Below are 27,298 nucleotides of genomic sequence, written 5' to 3'. Positions count from 1 at the left end.
ATAAACTCTTTCTTTTATAAGTTGACTTGTTCATGTTATCTTATCATAGCAATAGAAAAGTATTGGTGAAATTATTATGGCCACTCCACGTAGTTAAAAAGGAGGTTTATTTTGTGGGGTAACTTACAAATGAAGGGATAGGTTGTAGCGTCTGGCAAAGGTATGGCACAGTCCGGCGGTGTTCTCTGGAGAATTCTGCTTAGTCTACCTCCAGTGTCCAGGGTCCTAGAACCAAGAGAGACCTCTGCTCTCCATCCTGGGTCTTCAGCTTCCTCCCTCAGCCCCACCTTGTGGGCGTGACCATTACCAAAGCCTCAATGGGGGTTGGAACTTCCAGGCCAAGGCTCGGATGGCTACCCACTACAGAAAAGTAACTAAGACATTTCTAAAGTCTATTAGGAATTTCATGATCAGCAAGTTTTGAAAACAGAAAAGCAATATACAAACTTTGACTATTATTACAAGGAAGAGACTAACAGCTACCTGGGGTTACTGGAAAAGCAATCTACTTGTGGGACATCTAAGGACCCAAGTTATGTTACGGTCAACACAGGTTGACACCATTTCAACACAGCAGCATCCTTCAAGGCTGAAGACTGTTGGGAGGACCTCGGCCCCCACCCCACCCCGAGCTTCTCAAGTCCAGGAAGAGAGACAATAATCTAATCTCCCTCTTCTCCCTGCCAAGTTTTAAAAATTAATGTACAATGGTCTTGCTGCTAAGATCTCATAATTTTATGAAAGCACTCACTTTTTCTTTTTTGAAACTGGGTATCAAAATTAGGTCCTCATGCATGCTAGACAAGGACTCTAGTAGTGAGCTTTACCATGAGGCTCATTCACTTTTTAATGATGAACTGAAACCTAAGGTATAAAATGTAGAAGTACTGTAAGAATAAACCAATAAAACTGTCACTTCTAGTAATCTGTCTGTTTTTTAAACAAATGCTGTTTCTTGAAAAATTACCACAATTATGAATTAATGGGAAGTTGATATGATTTCAAATCTTAAATTACAATTAGAATTAGGAAGCAATTTCATAGTACGTTTATGATCTACATAGGGTTTCCTTATCCTAATTTATTAGATTTATAAGTTTGTAAGCCATCACACTGATAGTTTCCCCAGATGACAGCTATTTCCCTAAAAGTCAAAACAGCATCTACCTTAAAGATACTACAAATAGCCAGGCTGTGTTGGTACATTCCCTTAATACCAGCACTTGGGAGACAGAGGCAGGTGACTGTGAGTTTGAGACGAGCCTGGTCTACAAAGCAAGTGCCAGGATAGGCTCCAAAGTTACAGAGCAACCCTGTCTCAAAAAAAAAAAAAAAAAAAAAAGATACTACAAAATATATAACAAAAGGTTTTAATGAGTCAAGAGATGAAGTATAAAGAATGCTGTATTTGGAACTGAATCTTGATCAACCAACTGAAAAATTCAGACTGTATACTATGGGCATTAGTTGATAAAAATAACATAGTCAAAGCTTGGTAGAAGCCACCCCTATACTTAAGGAATTAATATATTTTAAAAAATTTTTACAAAGCTGGGTGTTGGTGGACCAGGCCTTTAATCCCAGCACTTAGGGGGCAGAGGCAGGGCAGATCTCTGTGAGTTCGAGGCCAGCCTCGGCTAGAGCGAGATCCAGCCAAAGCTACACAGAGAAACCCTGTCTCAAAACAAAAACAAACAAACAACAAAAATTACAAGTGTGTATGTGTGTGTATGATGGGTGTGGAGACAGCAAGCACATGGAGGTCAGAAGACAACTTTATGGAGTCAGTTTTTCCTTTCACCATTATATGGGATCCAGGGACCAAACTCCATTCTCCAGCAAGAGATTTGACCTATTAAGCTACTTTGTCAGCCCCAGGAAACTAATATTAATTTACTAAATTCAGTCTCTGGAAAGACAAAAAGTAACTCCTACACATAAATAGTCAAGGAGACCAACAGCTCTACACTACACAGCCCCACATTAGGTTTAATAGCATAGCATGCTCAGTACCATAATTAATGTTTACATGAATGCAACCCAGCATGCAAAGAAGGCACACCTCCTTCACTGTGCACCCCTACAGCCAGCAACAACAATATTTACTTAGGACTGATAATGTGTCAAGCCCTCTTGGGTTAATTATAAGAAACATAGGATTTTTTTTTTTTTTTTTTCAAAAAAGAATACCATTCTAGTGAAGGGAAGCTGGGAATCAAACCCTAGAGCCTGGGGTATATTAAGCATTAGCTCTACTACTTAGTTACATACCCAATTCAAAGCAATTCATTCTTCTATTTAAAATGTCCTTAATATATCAGTTAATTTTATGTGAATATGAGAGGAAAGTAATGACAAAATTATAGGTTATAGTTATAAATACAATAGAGTTAGCACTATAACTAAAGTTTTTTTTCATTTACCAAAGGAAACCCTGAAACCTATAAATTTGTGTTCTCAATCTTGGCAAGCTGTTCTCAAGCAGCCTCGTAAGTGGAATGGGAATTTCTCAGGATAACACCTTTTCAGCATTAAACTTGCAGTATTATTAATCTTTGAACTTCAGAGAGCCCCTCTCCTCCCTGGCACTCCTTTCTGAGATGGTCTTCTGTAATCCAGGCTGGCCTCAAACTTGCTATGTAGCCAAGAATACCTTAAATTCTTGTACCTCCTAGAGTACTTCCTGGTGAACTGTTTCCTTTCATATTGCTTATCCAGGCTTATCACTACCCTCCCCCCCACACACATACCCCATTCCCCGCCCTTGCAACCCAGCAAACAAACAAACAAACAAACAAAAACAAAAGTAAAAACAAACCTTCCATTTGGTCTTTTCTTTCCTATGGTCCTTATTTCTTACCTGGATTCAATCATCCATTCATTTATCAAGTGCCTATTTTCAGCAAGGCCCTGATCCCTACTCCTAGGGAGCTCACTGTGATACTAACTGGAGTTGTTATTTGCAGAGCCCTATCACCAGACTCGATGCTTCAGCAAACAATTTGTATTTCCAGAAGCTACCAGCATCTGTCATACAGCAGGCACTAAAAATGTTTGTAGTATGACTAGATCACTTTATTGAGCTCTTTTTAAAATCCATAAATATTTTAATATCAATCTTCAAGAAGGTTTCATTTCCTTTCCTTTTTAAAATATAAAAGCAATATGTGCACACTATAAAAATAACTTACAAAGGTATAAATTTCAAAACTAATTCCTCAGGCTCCCATATCCCATTTTTTGAAGTGACTATTATGGTGTCATATGTATTTTTCCAGAACTGACCCATGCCAGTAACACACTTAGTCAGTCTCTCAGTCTCTCCTTCCCTCATTCCCTCCCTCCCTCATTCCTTCTGCCCCACGCCCTCTTCTCTCTCTCCTCTGGAACAAGCTCTTTGACATTTTCTGACTAGCTTTTCAATATTCTCATCCAGTGGGTTTCAAAGTGTGGCCCTCAGACTAGGAGAATTAACATGATTGGGAATGTGTTAGAACCCAATTCTCAGGCCCCTGTTAAAACCTACTGAATCAGAAACTCTGGAGGTAGGCCAGGCGGTGGTGGCGCACGCCTGTAATCCCAGTACTCGGGAGGCAGAGGCAGGTGGATATCTGTGAGTTTGAGGCCAGCCTGGTCTACAAAGCAAGTTCCAGTACAGCCTCCAAAGCTACAGAGAAACTCTGTCTCGAAAAACCAAAAAACAAAAACAAAACAAACAAACAAACAAAAAAACAAAAACAGAACCTCTGGAGGCAAGAGAAGCAATGTGCTAATGAGCTGTCTAGTTGACTGATGCACAGGAGAGGTTAAGAACTACAGTTCTAGGGGTTGGGGATTTAGCTCAGTGGTAGAGCGCTTGCCTAGCAAGCGCAAGGTCCTGGGTTCGGTCCTCAGCTCCAGAAAAAAATAAAAATAAAAAAAGAACTACAGTTCTAACACAATCAAGTCGGGGTTTTTTTCCCCACCCTTTAACCATGACAGACACTGCTATCTTGTCTCAGTTTTGTCACCCAAACTTCAAAATGCTTTCCTTGCCCTTTCAATTCTGACACTATCAATCTGTCAAGCTCTGAAAATCTTTTTTTTTTTTTTTTTTTTGAGACAGGGTTTCTCTGTGTAGCTTTGGCGCCTTTCCTAGAACTCACTCTGTAGACCAGGCTGGCCTTGAACTCACAGAGATCTGCCTACCTCTGCCTCCTGAGTGCTGGGATTAAAGGCGTGCGCCACCACCGCCCAGCTAAACTCTGAAACTCTTAATTCTTCCCCCGACTCTCTGATGTTGTGTATACTATTCCTAACCTCTTCTCCAGGTCCCACACCACACCTAATCTACCTTGACATTATCTATACACTGTCCTCAGTGTCCAGAACAGCTATCTCCCTAATAGACCAGATGCTCCTTATAGCCATAAGTGTATTTATCTCCTCTACCTCTTTATCTAAACATATACCCAGAATTTTTTTTTTTTTTTTGGTTTTTCGAGACAGGGTTTCTCTGTGTAGCTTTGCGCCTTTCCTGGATCTCACTCTGTAGCCCAGGCTAGCCTCGAACTCACAAAGATCTGCCTGGCTCTGCCTCCCGAGTGCTGGGATTAAAGGCATGCACCACTACCGCCTGGCCCAGAATTTTTAAGAGTCTTCACACAAAGAAGAAACATTGGTAACTTAAAAAAAAAAAAAATTCTGGGAATGATTTCCAAGGCCTCACACATACTAGTCATGTTCTCTACCACTGAGCTATCCTCTCTGCCCTGGCAAACCCTTAATAAATAAAAAGTCTGGAATGTCAAGCTGTAGTCTCAGTTCTATAACCTTGGACAAATTCAGTTCTTAGGATACTGTCTACCAAAGAGAGAAAGTAAGATCAATGCTTGTTTTCAGATTGAATATAATTTTATGGTATTTTCCAAACTGGGGGTGGTGGCACATGCCAGTAGCCCCAGCACTTAGATAGAAGCATGAGGATCAGGAGTTAAGGACAGCCTGGGATATAAGAGACCCCTTCTCAAACAAAACAAAACAAAACAAAACAACTAATAATTCCCACATTGGACTATCATTTCCTTATATTCTCATATTGCTTTGCTTGTAACCTAATGTGGCAGTGTTTAGATATGTCACAGTTAAAACAGTATTCCCTAGTCAGCTAGTAAACTGCTTAAAAAGGAATCATTTTTTATTCAATTCTGAATCTTCTACAATACTCATTAATATACCTTCTATATAATAATAATTCACTGTAATATCAGGAAATCATTTCAAATAACTCTTTAAGAAGTTTCAGGGTGTTTTATTAGTAAAGATGCTTGCTTGGCACCCTGAATTCAATCCCTGAAGTATAGACAAAGTTGTCCTATGACTTCTACATGCACAGCATAGCATTGTGCCCCCCAATAAATAAATTTAAAAATTTTAAAGGAACTTTATTAAGTAAAGTTTGGTGGCATGTGCCTGTAATTCCAGTATTCCAGAGGTTGAGGTCAAAAGATCAAGAGTTTGAGGCTAGACTGGCCTACAAAGTGAGGCTCTGCTTAAAAAAAATAAAATAATTGGGCTGGCAAAATGGCTCAGCTGGTAAAGGCACTTTCCCCCAATCCTGATGACCTGAGTTCATTCCCAAGGACCTGCACAGTAGAAGAGGAATTGACTCTCCAAAATTGTCCTCTGACCCCATATGCATGCTGTGGGGCACATGTGATCTAATATATGCACAGACACAGGAACAAATAGATAAATAAATCTAAAAACTAAACAAAAGCAGCAGCAGCTCATTTATGAAGAAAACCTATGCACATATCTGCTGTCTCCAAAAGGGCCTTGTGAATATTATTAATTTTTATTATAAATACCATGTATTGATATACAATAAAAACTATGATCACTCTCGTGTCACCTGGGGTAATAAGCCACACAAAGCAAAAGAATGAAAAAATGCATCTCACACAAACTTCAGTACAGACTAAAATGTCATAAGCCTTGGGCACTCCTACTGCCACAAAAAGAAAAACTCCTCTGTAGGCTAGCGAAGCATATACCGGCTCCACGGAAGGGGAGACTTCTAGATGCAAGACCATTATCTGCAAACTTTCAAAAACAAAAGGGTAGACTAAGGATGAGTGGAGATGATCAGAAGATAAATCTAAAGAGAGGGATGACAGCAAAGTGAGCCTGAAGGACAAGAGGACTAACAGAAGGACAAGAAAACATCACCCTTTGAGTAAGGATTTACCAAGGGTCTACTAGGAGCAAGTGCAAAGACGATGCCTGACCCTGAGGGGATAACAGTCCTGAAGGTAAGACACAGGCCTGCAGCCTGTAGTGTATTATTTAACTCTGGTTGGGAAGATTAAGCAGGGAAGGCTTTATAAGGAAGGTGAACATTTTGTGGAGCCTTTAAAGTGTGGAGGAGGATTTGCTAAGGAAGGAAAAGACAGTTTGAGCTAGTTATTTTGGGGGCAAAAATCAACACATTTTTATAGTTGTTCATTTGGGGCTCAAATCAAAGGAGGTGTCTTAGATTCCACATCACCCCGTCAATGCTTTCCCTTTTTATCTTAAAGCCTGAAAATGTTCTGGAGCAGAGCCAGAAAGTCCCCCAAGGAGGTGAGTACTGGCTAAATCTGCTCTGTCACCTCCACAAGTCCAACCAGCCCTGTTCTATTGCCTAGTCCTGGCAGCTAGAAAAGGAAGGCTAGTTATATACCTTGGGGGGGGGGGGGGGTTTAGGGGGGGGTGGGAGTGTGAGGTGGATGTAAGCAAAGCTTACTGAGTTCTGTCAGGGAACCACCAGGGGAGGGCCTCCCTGCTTAAGCCAAGACTCCCAGTCTACCTGTGACAGGGAGGGAGAAAAAATCTTCAAAGAAAAGAAGGGAGGAAGCACTGGATGGGAAAGCAGTGAGGTACAAAGGTGAAACAATTTTAATAAAACGCTTAGCAAGACACTGGCACAAGGCGAGTATCTGGGAGAGAGCCAGCTCATATTAACATGGCAATTGTTATCACAACAGCTCTTCCATCGTACTGACAAATTCTATTCGTAGCCCACTTTTACGACGTCTAAAAGCAACTCTATAAATGACAAGTGTATTTCCAAAATATTTAAAGATACAAGATCAAATTCCAGCAGCTCTGGCCGTGAAAGCCCCAAAGCCTCTGAGTTAGAGCGCTGGCCGTGTCACTTGTCGGTCCCATGACCTTGGACTCGGCATTTCACCTCCCAGTGCCTCAGTTTTCTTGACTACAAAGTGGGCTTTATGCAAACCGGGGTCATGGGTCCCAGGAGAGAGGGAGACCTCTGAGGCTTTGGGACGGAACCCACCGAAGGCGCGTCAAGGCCCCTGTCAAAACTCTGGGCTGTGAGGGGCGGCGGGGTAGGGGATGCTCAGATCTAGGAGCTCCGAGCTGCGCCGTGGGAGCCGGGACGACGGTGACACCCTCAGAGGGTCCCTGCGACGGAGGGTGCAGGCCTCGGGAGAGAGGCTCGACCCCGGCGGGGCACACGCTGTCCCCCGCGGGCCAGGTGCCGGCGCGGGAGGCCGGGCTGAACGCGCAACGCGCCGGGGGCTCGGAGGAGGCCGACCGCGAGGACCTGGGTTCTGCCGTGTGGGCGTCCGTCCGCGGCACCCCAGGGAGCGACACCCGGGTGTGCCGCGCCGCGCGCCCTCCGCCCGCTGTGGCAGAGGCGCTCACTCACCTGAAGCGCTACCGCGGGCCGTCAGTCAACAGCAGCTGCAGCGGCAGCGGCAGGAACGAGGGACGGGGGAGGCGCTGCGCTGCGCACGCGCGCTGAGGGAGCCGGGGGTTTACGCATGCGCAACGCGCTCGCTTACGCTGGGAACTACAGGAAAGATGGTGGCCAGGCCCGGAGAGCCTAGCAGCGCCATCTTGTCTGTAGTTTTTCTTCTTGAGGCCTCAGAGGCTGTGGCTCAGAACTGCCCTGAGATGTGAAAAGCTCAATCTGGTGCCGTCGATCTATTCCTCTTGGTTAAATTATTAGTAAGCCTTTAAGGGCCATGACATACTTGTTTTAACAAGATTTAGAGCTACATGCAAGATCATCTGGCACTCATGCGCTGGAATGAGTCTCAAGAGTTCAAATTCCTAGTCCTCTTTCGCCTCTTAACAAATGGCAGCCATATCATTTGCTTGAGTATGAAGAGATGGTTACTCTAAGTTAATGACTAAACAAAGATTTTTCATTGTTAATTATATGTACGTGATGATGTGCATGAATGTAGCAGGTACCCAAGTAGGTCAGAGGTTGCAGATTTCCCCTAGAGCTGGAGTTAGAGAACTTTGTGGGCCATCAAATATGGGGACTTGATGTGAACTCCATCCTCTATAGGAACAGTATGCATTCTTGCCACTAAGCTATTTCTCCAGACCAGAATCAAAATGTGCTGGCCGCTTTTATGTCAACTTGACATAAAGTTGGGTGTCATTTGGGAGAGAGAATCTCAGTTGAGAAAATCCCCCACCAAATTGGCCTGTGTAGTATATTTTCTTTTTCTTTCTTTTTCCTTTACCAAGAAAAGAGGTTTTTTTTATTTCTTTTACTGCCTAGGAGGATGAAGACCTGAGATGCCAACCCCCAAATTTAGCCTCCTGAGGGCCTCATGGCTCATATATTTGAACACTTGGTCCTCAGTTGGTAGAACTGTTTGGGAAGGATTAGGGGGTATGGCCTTGATGGAGGTGTGTCATTGCAGCTTGGAAGTTTCAAAAGCCCACATCATTCCCAATTAGTTCACTTTGCCTCCTGCCTGTGACTCAAAATATGAGCTCTCAGCTGGTAGGAGAACATGCAGGAGTGAGCACATGTGACAGGAAGCAAGAGAGAGTCAAAACCCAGGCATGCTGACAGTCTTAAACTAGCTCAGGCTGTCCTGGAAGTCTGTGTAGCCTTGAACTTAATGGCGATCCCCCTGCCTCAGCCTTCTGAGTGCAAGGGTTACAGACATGAGCCATTCCATTCTTGTCCTTGGAGCTTGGTCTCACAAGAACTAACTCTGGAAGACAAGCATTGACCTCCTAATCACCTTGCACTGGGCCTCAGCCACCTCACTGCCAACTGTGGCCCAAGCTTCCAGTATATGATCTTTGAGGCCAGTCAAACCACACTGAGACACGTATGTATAGTGCAGAGTATGCCCCCTCTTCAGCCTACGGGTATGCTGACTTCATCCCTGAGGTACTTCAGCCAGCAGGGCGGTTCATGCAACACTGTATGCAAGCAGATTTCCTTACTGTGACTACCGGAGAACACTTGGGGCATGGAGCCTTCATTTAATTGGTCGCTTGCAGCTCAACCATGGACAAATCTCACCCTGTTGAAACCAGTCAGAGTAACGTGTTACATGGTTAACTTCTGTTCTCATGGAAACGCAAAGGTCTTTTTGGGTTTGTTTTTTTTTTTTTTTTTTTTTTGGTAATAAAAAAATATTTGATATCTTTAGCCATCAGGGAAATGCAAATCCAAGTGACAGTGAGATTCCATCTAACTTCAATCAGGATGGCTACAGGTGAGGAGAGAAGGAAGGAATGTACCTGATTATGTTTTTCTTTTACTTGTTTGTTTTTTTGTTGTTGTTTTGTTGTTTTTTTCAAGACAGGGTGTCTCTGTGTAGCTTTGCACCTCTCCTGGAACTCGCAGAGATCCGCCTAGCTCGGCCTCCCGAGTGCTGGGATTAAAAGCGTGTGCCACCACTGCGCAGCTGATTTATGTTTTTCTCCCCCCCCCCCCCAAATTGGCTGGTGTGGTGTATTTTCTTGACTGACTGATGAGGGAGGGCCCAGCTTACTGTGAGCAGGCAGTCCCAGATGGTTTAACAAAGCAGGCTGAGCAAGCCATCAGAGAGCAAGCTGGTAGACAGCACTTCTCAACCTGTGGGTTGCATATCAGATATTTACATTATGATTCATAACATAGCAAAGTTAGTTATAAGAAGCAACAAAATAATTTTATGGTTGGGGTCACTACAACACAAGGAACTGCGTTGAAGGGTCACAGCACTAGGAAGGCTGAGAACCACAGCTCGATGGCTTACTAACAGTTCCTGCCATCTTCCCTCAGTGATAAACTGTTACCTAAAAGTGTAAAACAAAACAAACCTCTTTCTCCAAGTTGATTTTGGTCATGATGTTTTATCACAGGAATGTTAACTCCAAGATACTATACTAGCCTAGAATTTGCTATGCAGCCAATCTCTCTTAAGAGCTTATTAACCTATTATCTTATTAAAAGTAAGTATAATTAACTAAATAAAGATCATTATTCTTGAAGAGAACAAATTCAACCACACTTTGTTTCTTGAGATAAGGTCTCTCCATGTAGTCTGAGCCATCCTAGAACTCACTATGTAGACCAGGTTGGCCCCAAACTCTGAGATTCTCATTGTTATTAATCAGGCATTATTCCCAAACAAATCTGAATGAAGGCAAAACTGACAACCTTTTATTATATGATTTATATTTAATTGTTAACAGTTACTAAGTACTGAACTAGTGCTGGCTTACCCTCACTACCTGTAGTGATATTGTGTTCCCCAAAATATTGTGTATCCTAATAAACTTATCTGGGGTCAGAGAACAGAACAGCCACTAGATATAGAGGCCAGAAAATGGTGGCACACATGCCTTTAATCCTAGCATTTCAGAGGCAGAGATCTGCCTGGATCTCTGTGAGTTCAAAGCCACACTGGAAACAGCCAGGCATGGTAACTCACGCCTTTTATCCCAGGAAGTGATGGCAGAAAGCAGAAAGGTGTATAAAGTGTGAGGACCAGGAACTAGAGCACAGTTCAGCCGAGATTCATTCTGGATAAGGACTCAGAGGCTTCTTCTAGTCTGAGGAAACCGGATCAGCTAAGGAACTGGCAAGGTGAGGTGGCTGTGGCTTGTTCGACTTCTCTGATCTTCCAGTACCTGGCTCCATGTTTGTTTTTATTAATAACACCCTTTAGGCTTCATGCTAAAACTACCTATATATACTTGGCTAAATTAGGAAACATTTCTAATGTTCTATAAATGACAAAAATAAAGCCTCTCTCAATAATAAAGCTGTGGTAAGCACTAATGATGCTTAGAGCTCACTAAGTATTGTGAGACAGGGTCTAATGCAGTCCACCGGTCTAGAATCTGCAACATAGCCAAGGTGAGCCTCCAAATCCTGATTCTGTTGCTTCTACTACTTGAGTGCTGAGATCTAACTTTTTAGTGTTTTGGTTTTTTTTTTTAATGTTCTAGCCCTTTTAAGTGGTTGAAGACATGCAACACATCTCCTATCTTCATTTGAACACTTACAAATAAACAAAACGTGATAGAATATAATACAATGGAGGAAGGCATAATAACCTTTTTTTGGGGGTGGGGAGGTTGAGACAGGGTTTCTCTGTGTAGCTTTGTGCTGCGCCTTTCTTGGATCTCGCTCTGTAGACCAGGCTGGCCTCGAACTCACAAAGATCCGCCTGCCTCTGCCTCCCGAGTGCTGGGATTAAAGGCGTGAGCCACCACCCAGTCATAATCACCCTTGAAGACAGAGCAAACTAATGAGTTGAAACTATGCTCCAAAGTTTATACTCTGTTATACTTCTCTGCTTTTGAAACAATACTTAATAATACTGTCTTTGACTCTTAAAATACTGACTTTCTTGGAGGCTATCTGGAATGTTCTTTCTTGTTCTACTTTGGACAATATAAATCCTCAATCTTCAATAACTAGGCATAACTTAAATTTTATTTCTAATCCAGACTTCACTACACAGGTCTCCACCTGTGTATATAGCAGCAGCCTGCTTGAATTCTCCATGTGGTAGTCCAATTAGACATTAGCGCTTTCCCACTTCATTAACTACTCTACCGTCTACTCATTTTTTAAATCTTCAGCAATAAACTGATAATATTGTTTTAGGTTTTTACTATTTAAAATCCTTAGAGTGTCCTTAAAACACAGATTCTAACATTATTCCAACGTTCTAGACAAGAGGTTAAATAACTGTTCTTCAGTCATGGGAAATGACAACACAAGATTTTTAAAACATATCTTATAGGTCTATTATGTTCTAGGCACCATTCAGCAACCAGAACAATTATTATTATTTTTTTTAAAGACAGGGTTTCTCTGTGTAGCTTTGCGCCTTTCCTGGAACTCACTTGGTAGCTCAGGCTGGTCTCGAACTCACAGAGATCCACCTGCCTCTGCCTCCTGAGTTCTGGGATTAAAGGCATGTGCCGCAGCCGCCTGGCTACAACTTTTAAAAAGTAAAATAAAATATGGGGACTAATGATGCAGTGAGAATGCGTGCTTAACATGCAAAGCCCTGGGGTCGATTCGTAGCGGGGCAATGGGTAATTACCATAGGGAAAAAAATTAAATCGTCTCAGCCCTTTCTTGTCATAAATTTAGATTGCAGGAGGTCAATTCAGTATTAAAAACTAAGCACACTACAGACATTAGGACACTTCAGAAAATGGGCATTTTGTGACATGATCCAAACAGACCCATCATGCAACAACATTCCCGCTCCACCCTCAGTGCCACGCTTAAGAACTTGAGCTTCATTCTTTTATGACAAGAACCCAACTTGACTCCTTGAACACTTCGTTAAGATTGGTTCTAAATGTCTTTGGGTTGTTTTAAAACTTGACAATATCTTCAGGGGATAAAAAGTGCTGACCCTGAGGGCCTTTAAAGGAATGGGCCACTGTTTCTGAAGGTCATCTCAGGCATTTTGCACATTCCTATGGAAAGTGTCTCTAACAACATTCTTCTGGATACACACATTCTGTCGTTCAGAAACAGTCAAAGTGCTCTGCAGTTGGAACTTTCCAGCTCTGAGGAAACCGCTGTGAGCTTGCCATGTATGGAGGCACTCTTCCCTGTCCTCTCCCTGGCAGCTCACCACAGAAACTACAGGTAAGGTCGCCGACAAGACCCTGATCACTGTGTAGTCATGAGCTCTGCAGGTGTAGTTTGAGCAGTTTTCGAGCAGGTGAAGAATCTAATTGCTCCATGCTTCTCTTCTCTGCAGAGGGAAGGAGCAAAAACACATTTCAATTATTGGAACTAAATGTGGAAACTGTGCCAGACAGTGAAGGCCACTAAATGACACATGAGAAAGTCTCTCTTCTCAAAGAGATGGCTGTCTAGTAGGAAAGCCGGTACAGTATGATAAATAAGAAAATGGACAGGAAAAACTCTGGGGAAGCACCTGCAGCTTTACTTCAGGCATTCTGGAAAACTGAAGCCGTCGAAAAGCAGTGGGTATCTTCACGGAGTGCTTTTACGGAATTACATTAAGGCATTTCTATCAACATCCGACTTACTATGGGGAGTAAAACAAGTCATATGGTTTAAGTCTAAGGCCCTTCTGCCTGGGAAGGATCCCCTCAAGAGACGCACTTACTGAGCTGTAGTGACACCTTCTGGAGGTACTGAGTACTTTCGTCCATGAAGGCTTGCAACTGCTTCACTGACCCTTGCAGCTCATCCATCTGCAGACAGAAAGGACTTTCTCTGATTCCCCATACTGCCGGGCAAGCTCCTGCTGTGGAGCTTTAACCCTGCTCTTTCAGCCTGGAATGCTTACGCTAGACATTTGCTCTTGGCACCCACTCAACCACACCCCACATTTCCCTAGCTTGCTCCATGCCCCAGGAGACCTACCCCTAAACCTCTACCAACAAGATGCCAAGTCCTTTAAGTTTTGTTTGAGCATAATGACAAAGGAGCTAATAGCCACTGTATGTAAAATACAGTGTATGTAGCTCACTGTTCCATTCCTCCTGTATTCTTTACCCCCTTCACTCTGTTTTATTAGCACTTAACATTATATGTTTACTTACATTTTTTCCTCATTTTCCCATGGTAGAAAAGTTGATATCCTTATTACACATCTTTTTACTTCCAAAGATTATGCCTTAACTCCTATTTGTCATGTTCTCCTGAGGCCTACACCAGCAGGAGGTGATGGGACCTTTAGAAGTAGTTTAGCTTTTTGGAAGCATGAAGTGGCTATCAGGACCTAACCCTCTGTCTCTCCCCTCTCCTCTTGTTACTCATCCTCATAAGGGGAGTCGTCTCCTGTCACATGTTCCCACTACAATTATTGTATGGCTGCAGTCCAAATCAAAAGGGTTTAAACAACCATGGACTGAAATTAGTAGCCCAAACAATCCCTTCCTCCTTATGAGGCAGCTCAGGTGACAAGTCTAGGAAGCTGGGCAATCCACGCAGTAAGCCTGAAGCACTAACCACTAACTCCATGCAGGCAAAGACACGGTTCTGACTCCGTATAATCTCCTGGTAGTCAGGCTTTGTGTGAAGGACTTCCTTCTGGGAAGAGCCAAGACAAGTCATGGGGTCCACTTTGACTTCAGTGATTTTGGTTTCAGTTGATCCCCTAAAAACAACAACAAAACAAAAACAAAAAAACGGAGATTTCCTGGAGTTTACAATCATTCTCTGGAAACAGATAAGAGTGTCTTTGAGAGGGAAACCCTGTTTTGTTCCTCAAAGCCTCTCTGCAGCATTTCTATGAGGGTTCCACCTAACATTCTATAGTTGCCTTTGTAAGTGAGATTTGGTTGGGGAAGAACTTTCAAATACCAGCTGAGAGGTGTGTGGTGCCACACACTTACAATCCCAGCAATTGGGAAGCTGAGGAGGACTGTGAATCTGATGTACACCTGGGCATTTGAGGCCAACCTTGGCTGCCTCATGAGACCACATTTTAAACTAATGAAACCAGTTCAGATGCTGAAGTAGAACAAAATCTAGTGCTTTCGAACCTTCTCTGACTTACCTAGCCAAAGATGGCCTCTCACATCTTACACCTCCTGTTCCAATCCATTCATAGCTGTGTTTTCACCAAGGCCTTAACCTATCTACAGCTCAAAGGCCATGTACTTGCTAAAGTCTCTTGAGGACCGATGTTGGCCCAGTTCCAGGGGAACAGGTGCAAGGGTGGCCATGTGCCCATCTCCCTGTGGATTGTGAATGGTAGCCAAAAACACGGCCTAGAAGCAATTCTGCTCTCTGTCTGAAAAGTGACACTTCCGCTTCCCTTTGGGTCCTCCTTTCCACCAAAGAAAACAAATTGGTACTTTAAAGTTGACTGAACTATGAGAACAGGTTCATCACTCAATTTGTACAAATGGATTTGAAATAAACTCAAATCAAATTCCACAAAGTAAAAAGACAGCTGCTTCTTTCCAGTTCTTGGGCCTCACCTGGGCGTCTCTTCGGGTGGAACCTCATTCTGGTATTGTAGTAAGAGCTGATCCCAAGTTTGACGTTCCAAAGAAAACCTGTGGAATTCAGGAAGGGAATTTAAGTTAATTTTTGGTCACATTTTTAATTACTCAGGGCAACAATAAGTACTCTAGGCATGTAATCTGGTTATAAAATGAATTAAAAGGTCATTAAAGGATTAGAAAGCTCAACTGATTCAGAGGGTATTAATTTAATCAAGTAATACACAAGCTGTTGAAATCAAATTAACACCCTTATTCCTTGACTGCACCCTGACTATCAGGGCTCCTCATGTGCCTTCCAGCTCTAGAGCCGATACACGAGAGCTTCGACCATGCTTACCAGGCATTTTCTCCGGGTTCAGTTATCCCCCTGGTGGAGAACAAAGCTCTGTTTTCCAAGTAAGATTCACCCATTTTACTTACTTTGTTATATATTCCTTCACCTCAGCCACTGAGGTTTCTAGTGAAAAATCTGGTGCTTTTCTAGAATACAGATAATATTATGAGATTAATATGAATCCTTCAACAAACACTTGCTTTAATGTCTTACATAATTTTAGTGGTATTTAAATATATTCATAATTTTTTATTATTCAGAGAATATTTTTTCTTGGACTCAATGTCCACTTTGCACTATTAGGCTAAATGGTTTTTAAATTTTTTTTTGCTCATCAACTCCACTTCATACTTTTCTAAAAATAGTCCTTTATACTTTTTCTCCCTAGCTTCAAAACTCCATGACTATAAACAGAATAAAAGCAAACAATTAGCTTGGTTCTTGAGACTTTCTGTGTTCTGGCTCCTCTTAACTCAGAAATTTCTGATGGTTCGGCTCACTTAGATGACTATTTCTAATGGAAAGAAGCAGGAACTGAAAATGCCAAAGTATTGCAGATATCCTTGGGCTGCCATCGAACAAACATAGATGAGTAGTCATCCAATTCCTGGTTTTCTACCAAGGCATGTGCATACTATCTCTAGCAAAGATGCAGCCACCTGTGCTTAAATACACATTCAGAGAGATTTTCTTGGGCTAAAATATTTCATGTCTGATGAGAAATGTCACACTTAAGAACTTGTGAATGAGCAGACCTTGCATGAATTTTAAATTTGGACCAAGTGCATGATCCATTGCAGGGTAGAGTTGTGATGGCAACCGCACCCTTGAAGGATTACCAACTTAGGGGGTGATATCCTTTTAACAATAAATTCTATTTAGTAGTAGTAGTAGTGCGTTTGCATGTGCACACAAACGTGTATAGGTATGCATATGACAGAGTGTGTACAGGTCAGAAGACAACTTTCAACAATGGGGTTGCATCCTTCCAAGGGAGATGTAGATAGAAATGAGGTCATCAGCTTGTGCAGCAGGAGCTCTTACATTTAACCACCGCACCACCTTGCCAGCCCATTCTGCTAATATTCTTGTTTGCAAAGAGCATTAGAACAAGAGCTGCCTTCTGCATGACAATCAAAGATCTGAGAACGAACCCTCAATCTTCCCACAGCTGTTCCTTCTCACTACCCAGGTCTTTGGTTCCAGCCCAGAAGTGAAACCATTAGGGATCTTCTCTCAAACCTCTACCAAGGTTGCCTGCCCCTGACATCACTAAGCTACTTATGCCGACTTCCTGGTTGATTTATCACTAGCTGAAACTGAATTTTCTCTACATTATCTCCTCTAATACAAACATGACAAGAGGGACTTGACTCATTGATCACTTCCTCATCACCTGGAAGAGCCTTCCTTGTACAAGCCAAGGATAGCAGCTCATGCCTGTAATCCCAGCAATTGGAAGGCAGAGGTAAAAGGATTGCCAAAGTTAAGTCCAGTCTGGACGACAAAGATCCTAGCTCAAGAAAGCAAAATTAAACAATTAAGAGTATGGTGGTACACAGGTGCTGGATAAATGTTTATTGTGTAAGCAATGGTGTAATTATAATCAAGTTTTAGCTCAGTTATAATTAAGGACATAAGGGGAATTGCTCTTACTCTTTTGAATCTTCAACAAAACATCTTTGTAGAGTTCCATCACTTTCCAGCCTGTCTGTAAAATGTTTCAATTCTTCAGAGATAGAAGATGCTAGAGAGGACAAATTTGTTAGAAAATAAAAAGATAGCTGGGTAGTGGTGGCACACACTTTAATCCCAGCACCCGGGAGGCAGAGGCAGAGGCAGGAGGATCTCTGTGAGTTCTAGGCCAGCCTGGTCTATGGAGCAAGATCCAGGAAAGGCACAAAGCTACACAGAGAACCCTGTCTTAAAATACCAAAAAAAAAAAAGAAAAAAGAAAAAAGAAAAGAAAAGAAAAAGATTACAGCTGTTCACCAGGAGTACATGACAAAGATTTTAAGGAGTTCCTAATACTAGGGTCCCACTCCGTATCTCATTCCGGCCCTCTCATTCACACAAAACAGTCATGTAAGTGTGCTAATATTTTATCTTTGGGGTTGGAAGTTTAGCTTCATGGTAGAGAACTTGCATGGCAAATTCAAGGTCTGGGTTTGGAGCCCAACACTACAGGGATGGCTGTGGAGGTCTGAATGAGAACGGTATCCAGAGGCTCATGTTTGAACACTTTGTCCCCAGTTAGTGGAACTGTTAGGGAAGGATTAGGAGGTGTAGCCTTGTTGGAGGTGTGTCACTGGGGGTGGGCTTTGAGGTTTCAAATGATTTGTGTTATTCCCAGTGTGCTCTCTGCCTCCTCCTAGCAGATCAAGATGTACACTCTCAGCTGTTCCCGCTGCCATGCCTCTGCTCTGCAATCATGGACTCTAGCCCTCTGCAACTGTAAGCCCAATTAAATACTTTCTAAGTTGCCTTGGTCGTGATTTTGTATCACGGTAAGAGAAAAATAATTAATATGGGGTGTGGAGACAAAAAATACAAAAGAAAATGTTATCCTTTTAATTGGGTAGATGGCTAAATGGAAGGCAACTTTATGAATTTTTTTTAATAGATTTATTTATTTAGTTATTATGTATACAGAAGAGGGCACCAGATCTCATTACAGATGGTTGTGAGCCACCATGTGGGTTCTGGGAATTGAACTCAGGACCACTGGAAGAGCAGTCAGTGCCCTTAACCTCTGAGCCATCCCTCCAGCCCATGAATTATTTTTATACAAATAAAAAAAGCAGGTAAACATGGCTATCTATACAATTTCACTTTCCCCAGAGATGTGAACTGCTGTCACTGAAGACAGCATTACAGAGGAGTAAGAAGGGGCAGTTTTTAAAGAGGTCAGGGACCTGGTTTTAAAGAGGTACCCCCGTAGTTGGAGAGCTCCTCTCCAGGGGCCACCAAACCCCCGCTGTCCCACAACTCACGTATAAAATAATCATACGGACACTTATATTATTTAAACTGCTTGGCCATCATTAGCTCAGGCCTACCATTGTCTAGCTCTTACTCTTATAATTAGCCCATTTCTATTAATCTATACTTTGCCATGTGGCTCATGGCTTACCAGTACCTTACATCTTGTCATGGCAGCAGCTGGCAGTATCCCTCTCCTCAGCCTTCCTCTTCCCAGCATTCTCCTCTTCCTTGTCCCGCCTACCCTATCCTTCCTGCCTGGCTACTAGCCAATCAGCACTTTATTTATTTTAACCAATCAGAGCAACACATTTGACATACAGAACATCCCACAACACACCCCTGTAAAAGGACACTGAACACATGCTGGCTGGTTCCGAGAGAGGGGATGGGTCAAGGCCAAAGCACTTGTCTATGCTCAGCTACTCACCTTTCGCTCTAAAGCATTCTAGGCTGAAGTCCTTAGTGCTCTTTAGGAAAGGTTCAAGTTTCTCAACAGAGAACTAAAAAAGAAAAGCATTTTCAGTACAACCACCAAAGTCTCGCAGGAAAGCTCTATGTGTGGCTTTATGATGCTTAGGATAAACTTTGCTGAAACTACAAAGGCCTAATTTTCCCACCCAACACTTTTCATGTGAGTAAGTGGATAAGGAAAAATTCTCTGTTGCTCACACTCCGTTTTGATTTTAGTTTTTGGTTTTTTGTTTTGTTTTGTTTTGTTTTTTTGGAGACAGGGTTTCTCTGTAGGTTGTCCTGGAACTCGATCTGTAGAACAGGCTGGCCTTGAACTCAGAGGTCCACCCACAAGGCATGCACTATCACACCCAGCTTACATTTTGATTTTTAACTCAGGGAAAACAATAGTCATTTAATTCTCATAAATTATTTGCTTATCTAAATAGTCGTAAGCAACAGTGAGACATGAAACACAACTTAAAAAGTTTATTTTTTTTTTAAATAAAAAAAAAAAAGTGGGCTGGAGAAATGGCTCAGAGGTTAAGAGCACCAACTGCTCCTCCAGAGGTCCTGAGTTCAATTCCCAGTACGCACATGGTGGCTCACAACCATCTGTAATGAGATCTGGCACCCTCTTCTGTGTACATAATAAATAAATAAATCTTAAAAAAAAAAAAAATGGTGGCAGTATACACTTTTTTAATCCCAGTACTCGGGAGGCAGAGGCAGAGGCAGGCAGATCTCTGTAAATTCAAGGTCAGGCTGGTTTAGAGTGAGTTCTAGGACAGCCAGGGCTACACAGAGAAACCCTGTCTCCAAAAAAAAAAAAAAAATCAACAAAACAAACAAACAAACAAAAATCATATCTCCATACACTAGTCCACCTTGTAAGCAGCCTTGAATGTCTACAGCGACAGATTTTGACCTCTACCCAAATTATTTTCATCACTCGCTGCCAGTGAGTAAAAAACTCTGCAAAACCTCTCCGCTGCTCAGCTGGCAACAGCAGAGTTCAGCACGAAGGCTGCCTGCTCAAGTGAGAACTGGCTTTTAAGTCAGTCCCCCGCATGGAAAACCATCTTCCTCAGCTCATCACTGACCCTGCGATCTCTCTGAAGTTGTGACAATAACACAACAGTGAAGGAAAACACTTCTCAACCCGGGAACCTCACCTGGAAGCTGGAGAGCAGGAGAGCGCCAAGCCGTTTGCTACCTGCTAACTTCAAACTGATGGATCTGCTGAGCTCTGACATAAAAAAGCACATTTAAGGAACATCACACTACAGTTAGCAAGACAACAAAACTGGAAAATCTCTTTCCTCTCGATGCAACCCAGCTTAAGACAAGAAGCTGTCTTCTCTTAGTAGGGAGAGAATTATAATTTTTCTAGAGTAACTGAGGAATAAAGTTTACACTTTCACGCATCCAAATTTTCAAGTGTTATTAGAACCTTTTCATGTATTACATTAAAATCTTGTTCTATTTAACAAAGTATATAGAAAATATAATGAAATCTATTACTTTGTATGTCAATTAAAAACAAACAAACAAGGTAGATACAAATAATGTAGATGGCATTTTTGTAACAGGCACTGCAATGTGCTTTAGTACATAGTCAGTGGATGAACCCTTGCCTCAAATGTGCATTGACCTGAATATTACCTTCAGCACTGAAAACAAAAAAACATTTTCGTATAAATACCATAGGTTCTACTTTACAAATGGAGAAACTCAAGGAAGGGAAGTGAACTGTCTGAAGACAGGCTGAAGAAGGCATGTTTCAAATCCAAGTATGCCAGCAAGATCTGTTTCCTAGTAGTAGCATGCTGCCTGTGGTGATCTACTATTAATAGCCAGCTCCAGCTGAACACCTGCTGTATAACAGACATTTTCCTTTGCTGCTATGCACATCTCATTAAAATTTTAAGGCAAGTATCTTCTGTTCATTTGATTTGGGCTTTTTGAAACATGGTCTTGTAATGTAGTAGCCCGGGCTGGTGTTAAACTCCTGGCAATCCTCCTGCATCAGACTCCCAAGTGCTGGGATCACAGGCAAGGATGACTATGTCTGGCATCAATTCTATTTTGATAACAGATGGTAACACTGTGGCACACAGGCTGGTTAGACTCCTTGTTCAAGATTATACAGCAAGCAATGAGAATGGACTGGGTGGGTGCTTTATGTAATCACATCACTGACCCAAACAGCTGTAAGCTGTAGATACTGTTCTCGCAATGATGTCCATTTAAGAACAATTACCATATAGTAATGGAATTGTTGGACAGTAAACAATGATCATATAGTAAGGGAATTGTATAGTAAACAATGATCATACAGTAAGGGAATTGTATAGCAAACAATGATCATATAGGAAAGGAATTGGTTGCAAGAATTCTAAGGGAATTGTATAGTAAACAATGATCATACAGTAAGGGAATTGTATAGCAAACAATGATCATATAGGAAAGGAATTGGTTGCAAGAATTCTTGCCCTGTGGCTTCAGCTGGCTATTTTAAAAGCATTCTTGTCTCTTGAATGATTCTGGCTGCTGGTAACCAGATTCTTTCTGGCTATAACCAAGGAAACGTGGCAAGTAGCCAGGAATAACCAGAAAAATAATTCCTCTTATTACATGGTCAATTCTATGTTATACAGAACTGATGCTCTGGAATGGGAATGAAGGTAGGGCTAGTCTTGGCAACTACTCCCTTGGCTCGTCTAGGGAGTAAAGTGCATGGGCACTATGGCACCAGTTTTCCAACTTGGCTGTTTTTACTCAGATCCCTTCCACACATGTAAGCACCTTAAAGAAATCACAGTAGCTTTAACACTGAGGGTCTACCAATGGCCAAGTACATGTTCTGTGGTTTTATTTCCCCCAGTTTACTGAGAAGGACTTAAGACAAAGGAAGGGAAGCTCAAGAGCAAACTAGACTGTCTGCATTATGTCCTGTACTTTGATACTGGCAAATCAAATGATTATAAATTTAGAAAAAAAAATCACAACTCACATTCAAATATGGCATCCCTAAAAACCATTTTACTTTTTGTTATTTAGTGTCAGGGACTGAACCAAGGACCTCAGGCACACTAAGTATGCACACCACCACTGAACTATATTCCTATCCCCACTTAATGTATTTTTATGCACATCTTCCTTCTGAGTCATAGTTATAAAGGCTAAATCAGGCAAGTATTAACCCACTTGCCTTCTTTTCTACTTTAAGGTATAAGACACAGGAAGAACTCAAATTCCTAGCATCCTAGATAGGATGACGGATTAAACAATTAACAACCAGAATTTCTGTTCATATGTAAACCATAAGCAGCCCATATGTAACCACCAATTAACACTGAACACTTAATAGGAGTGTGTGGCATTAGGATGTATAAACGAGAGCATGTCCACAGGAGTCTCTCTAGTTTACAGGTAAGGAGACTGAGGCTCAAGGAGGTGATGTGTTCAAAGTTGCATAGCTAAATGTAGCCAAGTCGTGTCTACTCTGCCACACGTCCTGTCATTCATTACTCATGACTCTTATTTGGGCTGGAATTCCAGTTTTCTGGACACAGCACCCCACCTGTGATGCCTGGGTGAAAGGGAGCCAATGACTTCCGTCGGTTTATCTCTTTCATACTTGCTCGTCGCCAGGATTGCCTTCTGTCTTGATGACGGACAGACTGTTCTTGGGGGGACAAATGAAGTGACATCAACTGAAGTCTCTCCTGATGGTTGGCGTCACAACTTTCCCCCTTCTCAGGGCTCCAGCCGAGGTGATTTTTTTCCGTTGGAATGCCTTGCGTCATCTCCAGGGAGGCAGAGGATTTAGGCAACACTTCCAAAGGGTTGGGACTTGATTGCAATTGATGATCCTGAGTCTGGGACATCATTGGTTCCTGTTCTAGCATTTGTTATAGAAAAGTCAAAATATAAAATCAAAACATACTGCAACCAAGTATCTGAGCTTTTGCTCAGTGACAACAGAAAATGTACGACCCCACAAGAAGACATACACTGGTAGTCTCAGCTTCCTGGGAGCCTAGGCAGAAGGAACAAAGGAGGGAAGGAAATCTATTTCTCTGGTGAAGGAAACAGGAAGTCTTTCTGCAAATATACAGAGTGTGATTCCAAAGCCACCAGGAGCCAGAGAAGGGTTCTGTAATAGTTCAGGAGCCTGAACCCAAGGCAAGAGGCACTGAATTTCACTGTAAAACTCACCTTCTGCTCTGGGCACTGACGTCATCCTGGATGGAGAAATGAAAATAGGAAAATGAGGCGATCCGTTCTTCACATTCCAGCTCCAGACTCACAAGGGCTTCACAACCCCATAAGAGGTCTTGAACTGCCCTCACTTGCCTCCTCCAAAGACTATCTGCAGGGGTCACTGACTGCTCTCTGTCGATGTAACCGTCTTGTTATAAGATGGTTATAATAATAATAAGAAGAAGAAGAAACACAGAGCCAATTGCAGAGTTAAAAGCCAGGATGTCAGAGCAATAGCTGAGAGCTGAAAACCTTACCCTTCACTGCTGCTCTGTCTTTCCTCTCTGCGAGAGAGCTACTTCCTGTGTTTTTCTCTTTTTTTATAGACTTTCTGTTCTGCCTTCTCATTGGTTGTAAACCCAACCACATGACCTCCTCATCACTGCCTGTCTGTACAGACCTCCAGGTTTTCTATGGTTGGAATTGAGATTAAAGGCGTGTGTCTCCATGCTGGCTGTATCCTTGAACACACAGAGATCCACCCAACTCTGCCTCCCAAGTGCTGGGATTAAAGGCGTGCACCACCACCACCACCACCACCACCACCACCACCACCACCACCACCCAGCTTCTGCTATGGCTTGCTCTGACCCCAAGGCAACTTTATATACAAATAAAATCACATTTCAGTACAAATAAAATATCACCACAGCTCTCCTGCAGAACTTACTACACATAGCCTATCTTAGCTCCCAGGCACTTTGTGATTAACTAGCCCCTAATTCCATAGATGGTATTAGGATCTACTTTGTTTTCCAAACTAGAAAACAAACAAAATAACCCCACATCATATCTTCTTATTCTCGACAGACCCTTCCATTCCTGGAAATCCTACTTTTTAAATCTCTGTACACATATTCCTTCCACCCATAAAACAGACTTATCCTTTTTTTTTTTTTAATGCTCATTGGTGTTTTGCCTGTATGTATGTCTGTGTAAGGGTGCTGGGCCCCCTGGAACTGGAGTTATCAGACAGTTGTGAGCTGCCTTGTGGGTGCTGGGAATTGAATCTGGGTCCTCTGGAAAAGCAATCAGTGTTCTTAACCCCTGAGCCATTTCTCCAGCCCCCAAACTCATCCTTTTTAACAGCTTAAATTTGAAGTCACAGGGCTGGAGAGATGGCTTAGTGTAAGAGTACTGAATGCTCTTCAGGATGACCCAGGTTTAATTCCCAGCACCCACATGGCAGCTTACAACTGTCTGTAACTCCAGTACCAAGGGACCCAACACCCATGGCAAAACATCAGTGCACATAAAAATAAAATTATTAACTAACTAATTAAAAAATTTGAAGTCACTTCTCTTTGGCATATCTGATGGCCACGAATCTTTTCTCTATAGTACTGGCTGTAAAGTATATTTACATGTCTGTCTTCCCACCCAGACTGCACTGCATTCCCAGTACCTGTCAGAGACAACTGACCCGAAGAGAGGCAGGGACACAGCCTGGCATCTCTCCATCTTGCATGTATTTCTCCCTCCCAAAAGACATCTGAATGTGGGGGGTGTTTGGTAAAGAAAAAAAATCGAACGGTTGCTGAGGGATCATTAAAAAGAACACAAGGGTCCTTCAAGGATCTAAATTACCACAATCCTTGTAACAGATCACACAGGCTCAAGCTTAGATAACGTATCATTATCCCATTTAATACGTTCTACAACTCGGAGTATTATTACTCTATCAGGAGGCCCCGGCTCCTTCCGAGGCCAGCCTGGGGCACAGGAACAATGCAACCCGGGCTGTGACCCCAGCCCTCTGCCCAGTCCCCAGGCACAGTCTGGAGTCAGGGTCGCCTGTGCCCGGGAGAGAGGAGTGGCCTTCCCGGTTGTCCTACCGAGAGGACGTCTCCGAGGCCCTGCGGCTGGGAGCGCCGGGAGAGCGGGGTGGGCCGGGCCGAGAGGCGGGCCAGGGGCGAGCGAGCTACATCCGGGGAGATGCCTGCGACTTCCGACCCCAGGGCGACGCCCGTCCAGCCCGGGGGCCCCGGTTCCTGAAACACAAAGCCCAAGGTCACCTCTGAAAACTCGCGTCGCTGCAGAGGGCCCTCTCCCGGGTTAGCACGGCTCGCGGTCCCGCGTCGCTGCCGCCACTTCCGAAACTCCCGCCAAACAACTGCGCGTGCGCAGCCAGCGGCGGCGGCGGCGTTCGAGCGAGCCTCGCCTCCGGGAGAGCGCATGCGTACTCCGGTGTGCCAGGCTCTGGCCCAGCCCATCTTGTCCTTGATTTTTCGGTCCAATTACGGTCACCACTGGTCCGGCCACACCCAGCCCCGGGATTGCCTTCTCCGACGCACCACTTTGCTGGCCTTTACTACCATACAGCTTACATAGGAAAGTCAGGGGGTCTGCTTCTGGGCCACGGCTGCCTCTATCTCTTTCACTCCAAAAGTGTGGACAGTGACTCTCTCCAGGGACAACTGGAACTCTGAGCTCAGTTTGTCCCCTGCCTACTTACTCCTGCTCCACGGGCCCCTCCCACGGTCTCCTACGTACACACAATATTCGAGCACATCCGTTGCCAGCCTCATCACAGGCCGACCCTGCGGCTGCCACCCGTCTGCCAGTTCTTACCCGGCTCCTTTGTTCCAGCATGCTCTTTGCCTTAAAAGCCTTTCTCTTCCCCTTCTAGCCTTCTCTTCCATGTCGAAGGACAGATGTTCTGTGCTCCCAAGAGCCCAACCCATGCCGGCTTCACCCTCCTTTGCCTGGAAGGGTTCACGAAGCAGGCTGTGTCCTTGGGACAAGGTATTGAGCCATCAGAATGGCTCGATGCATCAATGAAGTGATTTCTTTCGGGTCTGAACCTTGTGAATGCAGAATTGAGAGCAGTAAGAGAGATTGCAAAGGGCCAAGTGTGGTGGCACATGCTTTAATCCCAGCACTGGGAAGGCAGAGGCAGGCACATCTCTTGAGTTTGAGGCCAGCCAAGGCTACATAGTAAGACCCTGTCTCAAACAAAAGCAAAACAAAACAAAAAGGCCCCTAAGGAGTCCCTAAGGAGGCAGGTGGATGTACATGACTTTGGCCATTCTCCCATTGTAATTGTGGTCCCTTGCAAGTTTTCTGATAAAAGATAGAAATGTGTATAATAGAAATTTCTACTCTGCCGCTCTGGCCTAATAGTTTCAACTGTTATCTGAAAGAGGTGTGTTCTTGGTTCCCTGAATATCACTTTCTGGAGCTGGGTTCCTTTATCTATGCCTCCATCCTTCAGCACTTCATGTGTTGATGTCTCACAGACAGAATTTACTATTTCCAGCCAGGGCTGGCCATGTTGGCTGGCCTCATGCAATCCAGTCCCAGTCAACATCCAACTATGTCTTCCTTCCTTTGAATTCTCTGATGGTTCCCTCCTCTTTATAAGATACACATGAATTCTTTCCCTGTTCCACATTCAACTTTCATTTCTTGGGTTTGTACTGCCTCCCCATGTCTGGTTATTTTGAAACAGGTTCTCATGTAGCCCAGGCTGGCCTCAAACTCAATATATAGCTAAGGATGACACTGTAACTTCTGATCCTCCTGCCTCTCCCTCCCAAGCATGGGGATTACCAACGTTGCCACCCTGCCTGTCTCTGCCCTCTTTCCCCAGGCGTTCAGGCATGTTCTTTCTCTCTCTGAACCATCTCCTCTGTTTCCCACCTACAATCCATTACCATTCACTTTATTCAACATGCCAAATTTGGGTGTGCTTCCCAGGGGCTCCCCACTTCTGTGACTGGTGGTTGATATCTTACTTTCCAGGCCCATCTGTTGGGAGCTGGGCCAGTATATGAGTGGTTGTCCAAGGGATCTCCAGATGAGGCAAAGCCCACGGGGACAGTCTCAGTCGGCAAGGACCAGTGGACTTTGGGACAGCGCCGAGTGCTGCTGGAACTGTGTGGCCTGTACACTCTCTTCTCTCTCATAATCCTGATGATTCTCTTAGCTGTTTTTAGTGTCACTCTGTCAGTCACATGTGAGACAGATGTGACCAGTCCTGGAAAGAGAATTCAATTTCTCTTG

The 27,298-nt window shown here is 43.4% G+C and overlaps 2 protein-coding genes across 4 annotated transcripts in view; both read right to left on the bottom strand.

The window, feature by feature from the left end:
- The window catches only part of Ndrg3 (NDRG family member 3), a 65,445-nt gene extending 57,671 nt beyond the window's left edge, over positions 1 to 7,774 (bottom strand). For 2 of the 3 annotated variants that reach the window (XM_036184020.1, XM_036184022.1), the window contains exon 1: positions 7,694 to 7,774. The gene's annotated coding sequence lies outside the window, so the exon portion shown is untranslated. The remainder of the gene's footprint in view (positions 1 to 7,693) is intronic. The other variant, XM_036184023.1, reaches the window with a different exon arrangement.
- A 4,503-nt stretch (positions 7,775 to 12,277) lies between these two features.
- Positions 12,278 to 25,387, bottom strand: Dsn1 (DSN1 component of MIS12 kinetochore complex). Its single transcript, XM_036185524.1, has 11 exons — positions 25,309 to 25,387; positions 23,249 to 23,274; positions 22,611 to 22,931; positions 20,200 to 20,273; positions 19,002 to 19,074; positions 17,246 to 17,336; positions 15,676 to 15,735; positions 15,229 to 15,306; positions 14,252 to 14,399; positions 13,404 to 13,491; positions 12,278 to 13,022 (listed from the first exon to the last, which is right to left on the bottom strand). Exons 2-11 carry the CDS (start codon positions 23,271 to 23,273, stop codon positions 12,949 to 12,951), a joined length of 1,032 nt encoding a protein of 343 aa, XP_036041417.1. The 5' UTR covers position 23,274; positions 25,309 to 25,387; the 3' UTR covers positions 12,278 to 12,948.
- Between the last annotated feature and the right edge of the window lie 1,911 nt (positions 25,388 to 27,298).

This window comes from Onychomys torridus, chromosome 4, assembly GCF_903995425.1.
Source record: "Onychomys torridus chromosome 4, mOncTor1.1, whole genome shotgun sequence".
Lineage (NCBI taxonomy): Eukaryota > Metazoa > Chordata > Mammalia > Rodentia > Cricetidae > Onychomys > Onychomys torridus.
Note: the sequence above shows the minus strand (reverse complement) of the source record. Positions and strands in the feature narration are given on the sequence as shown.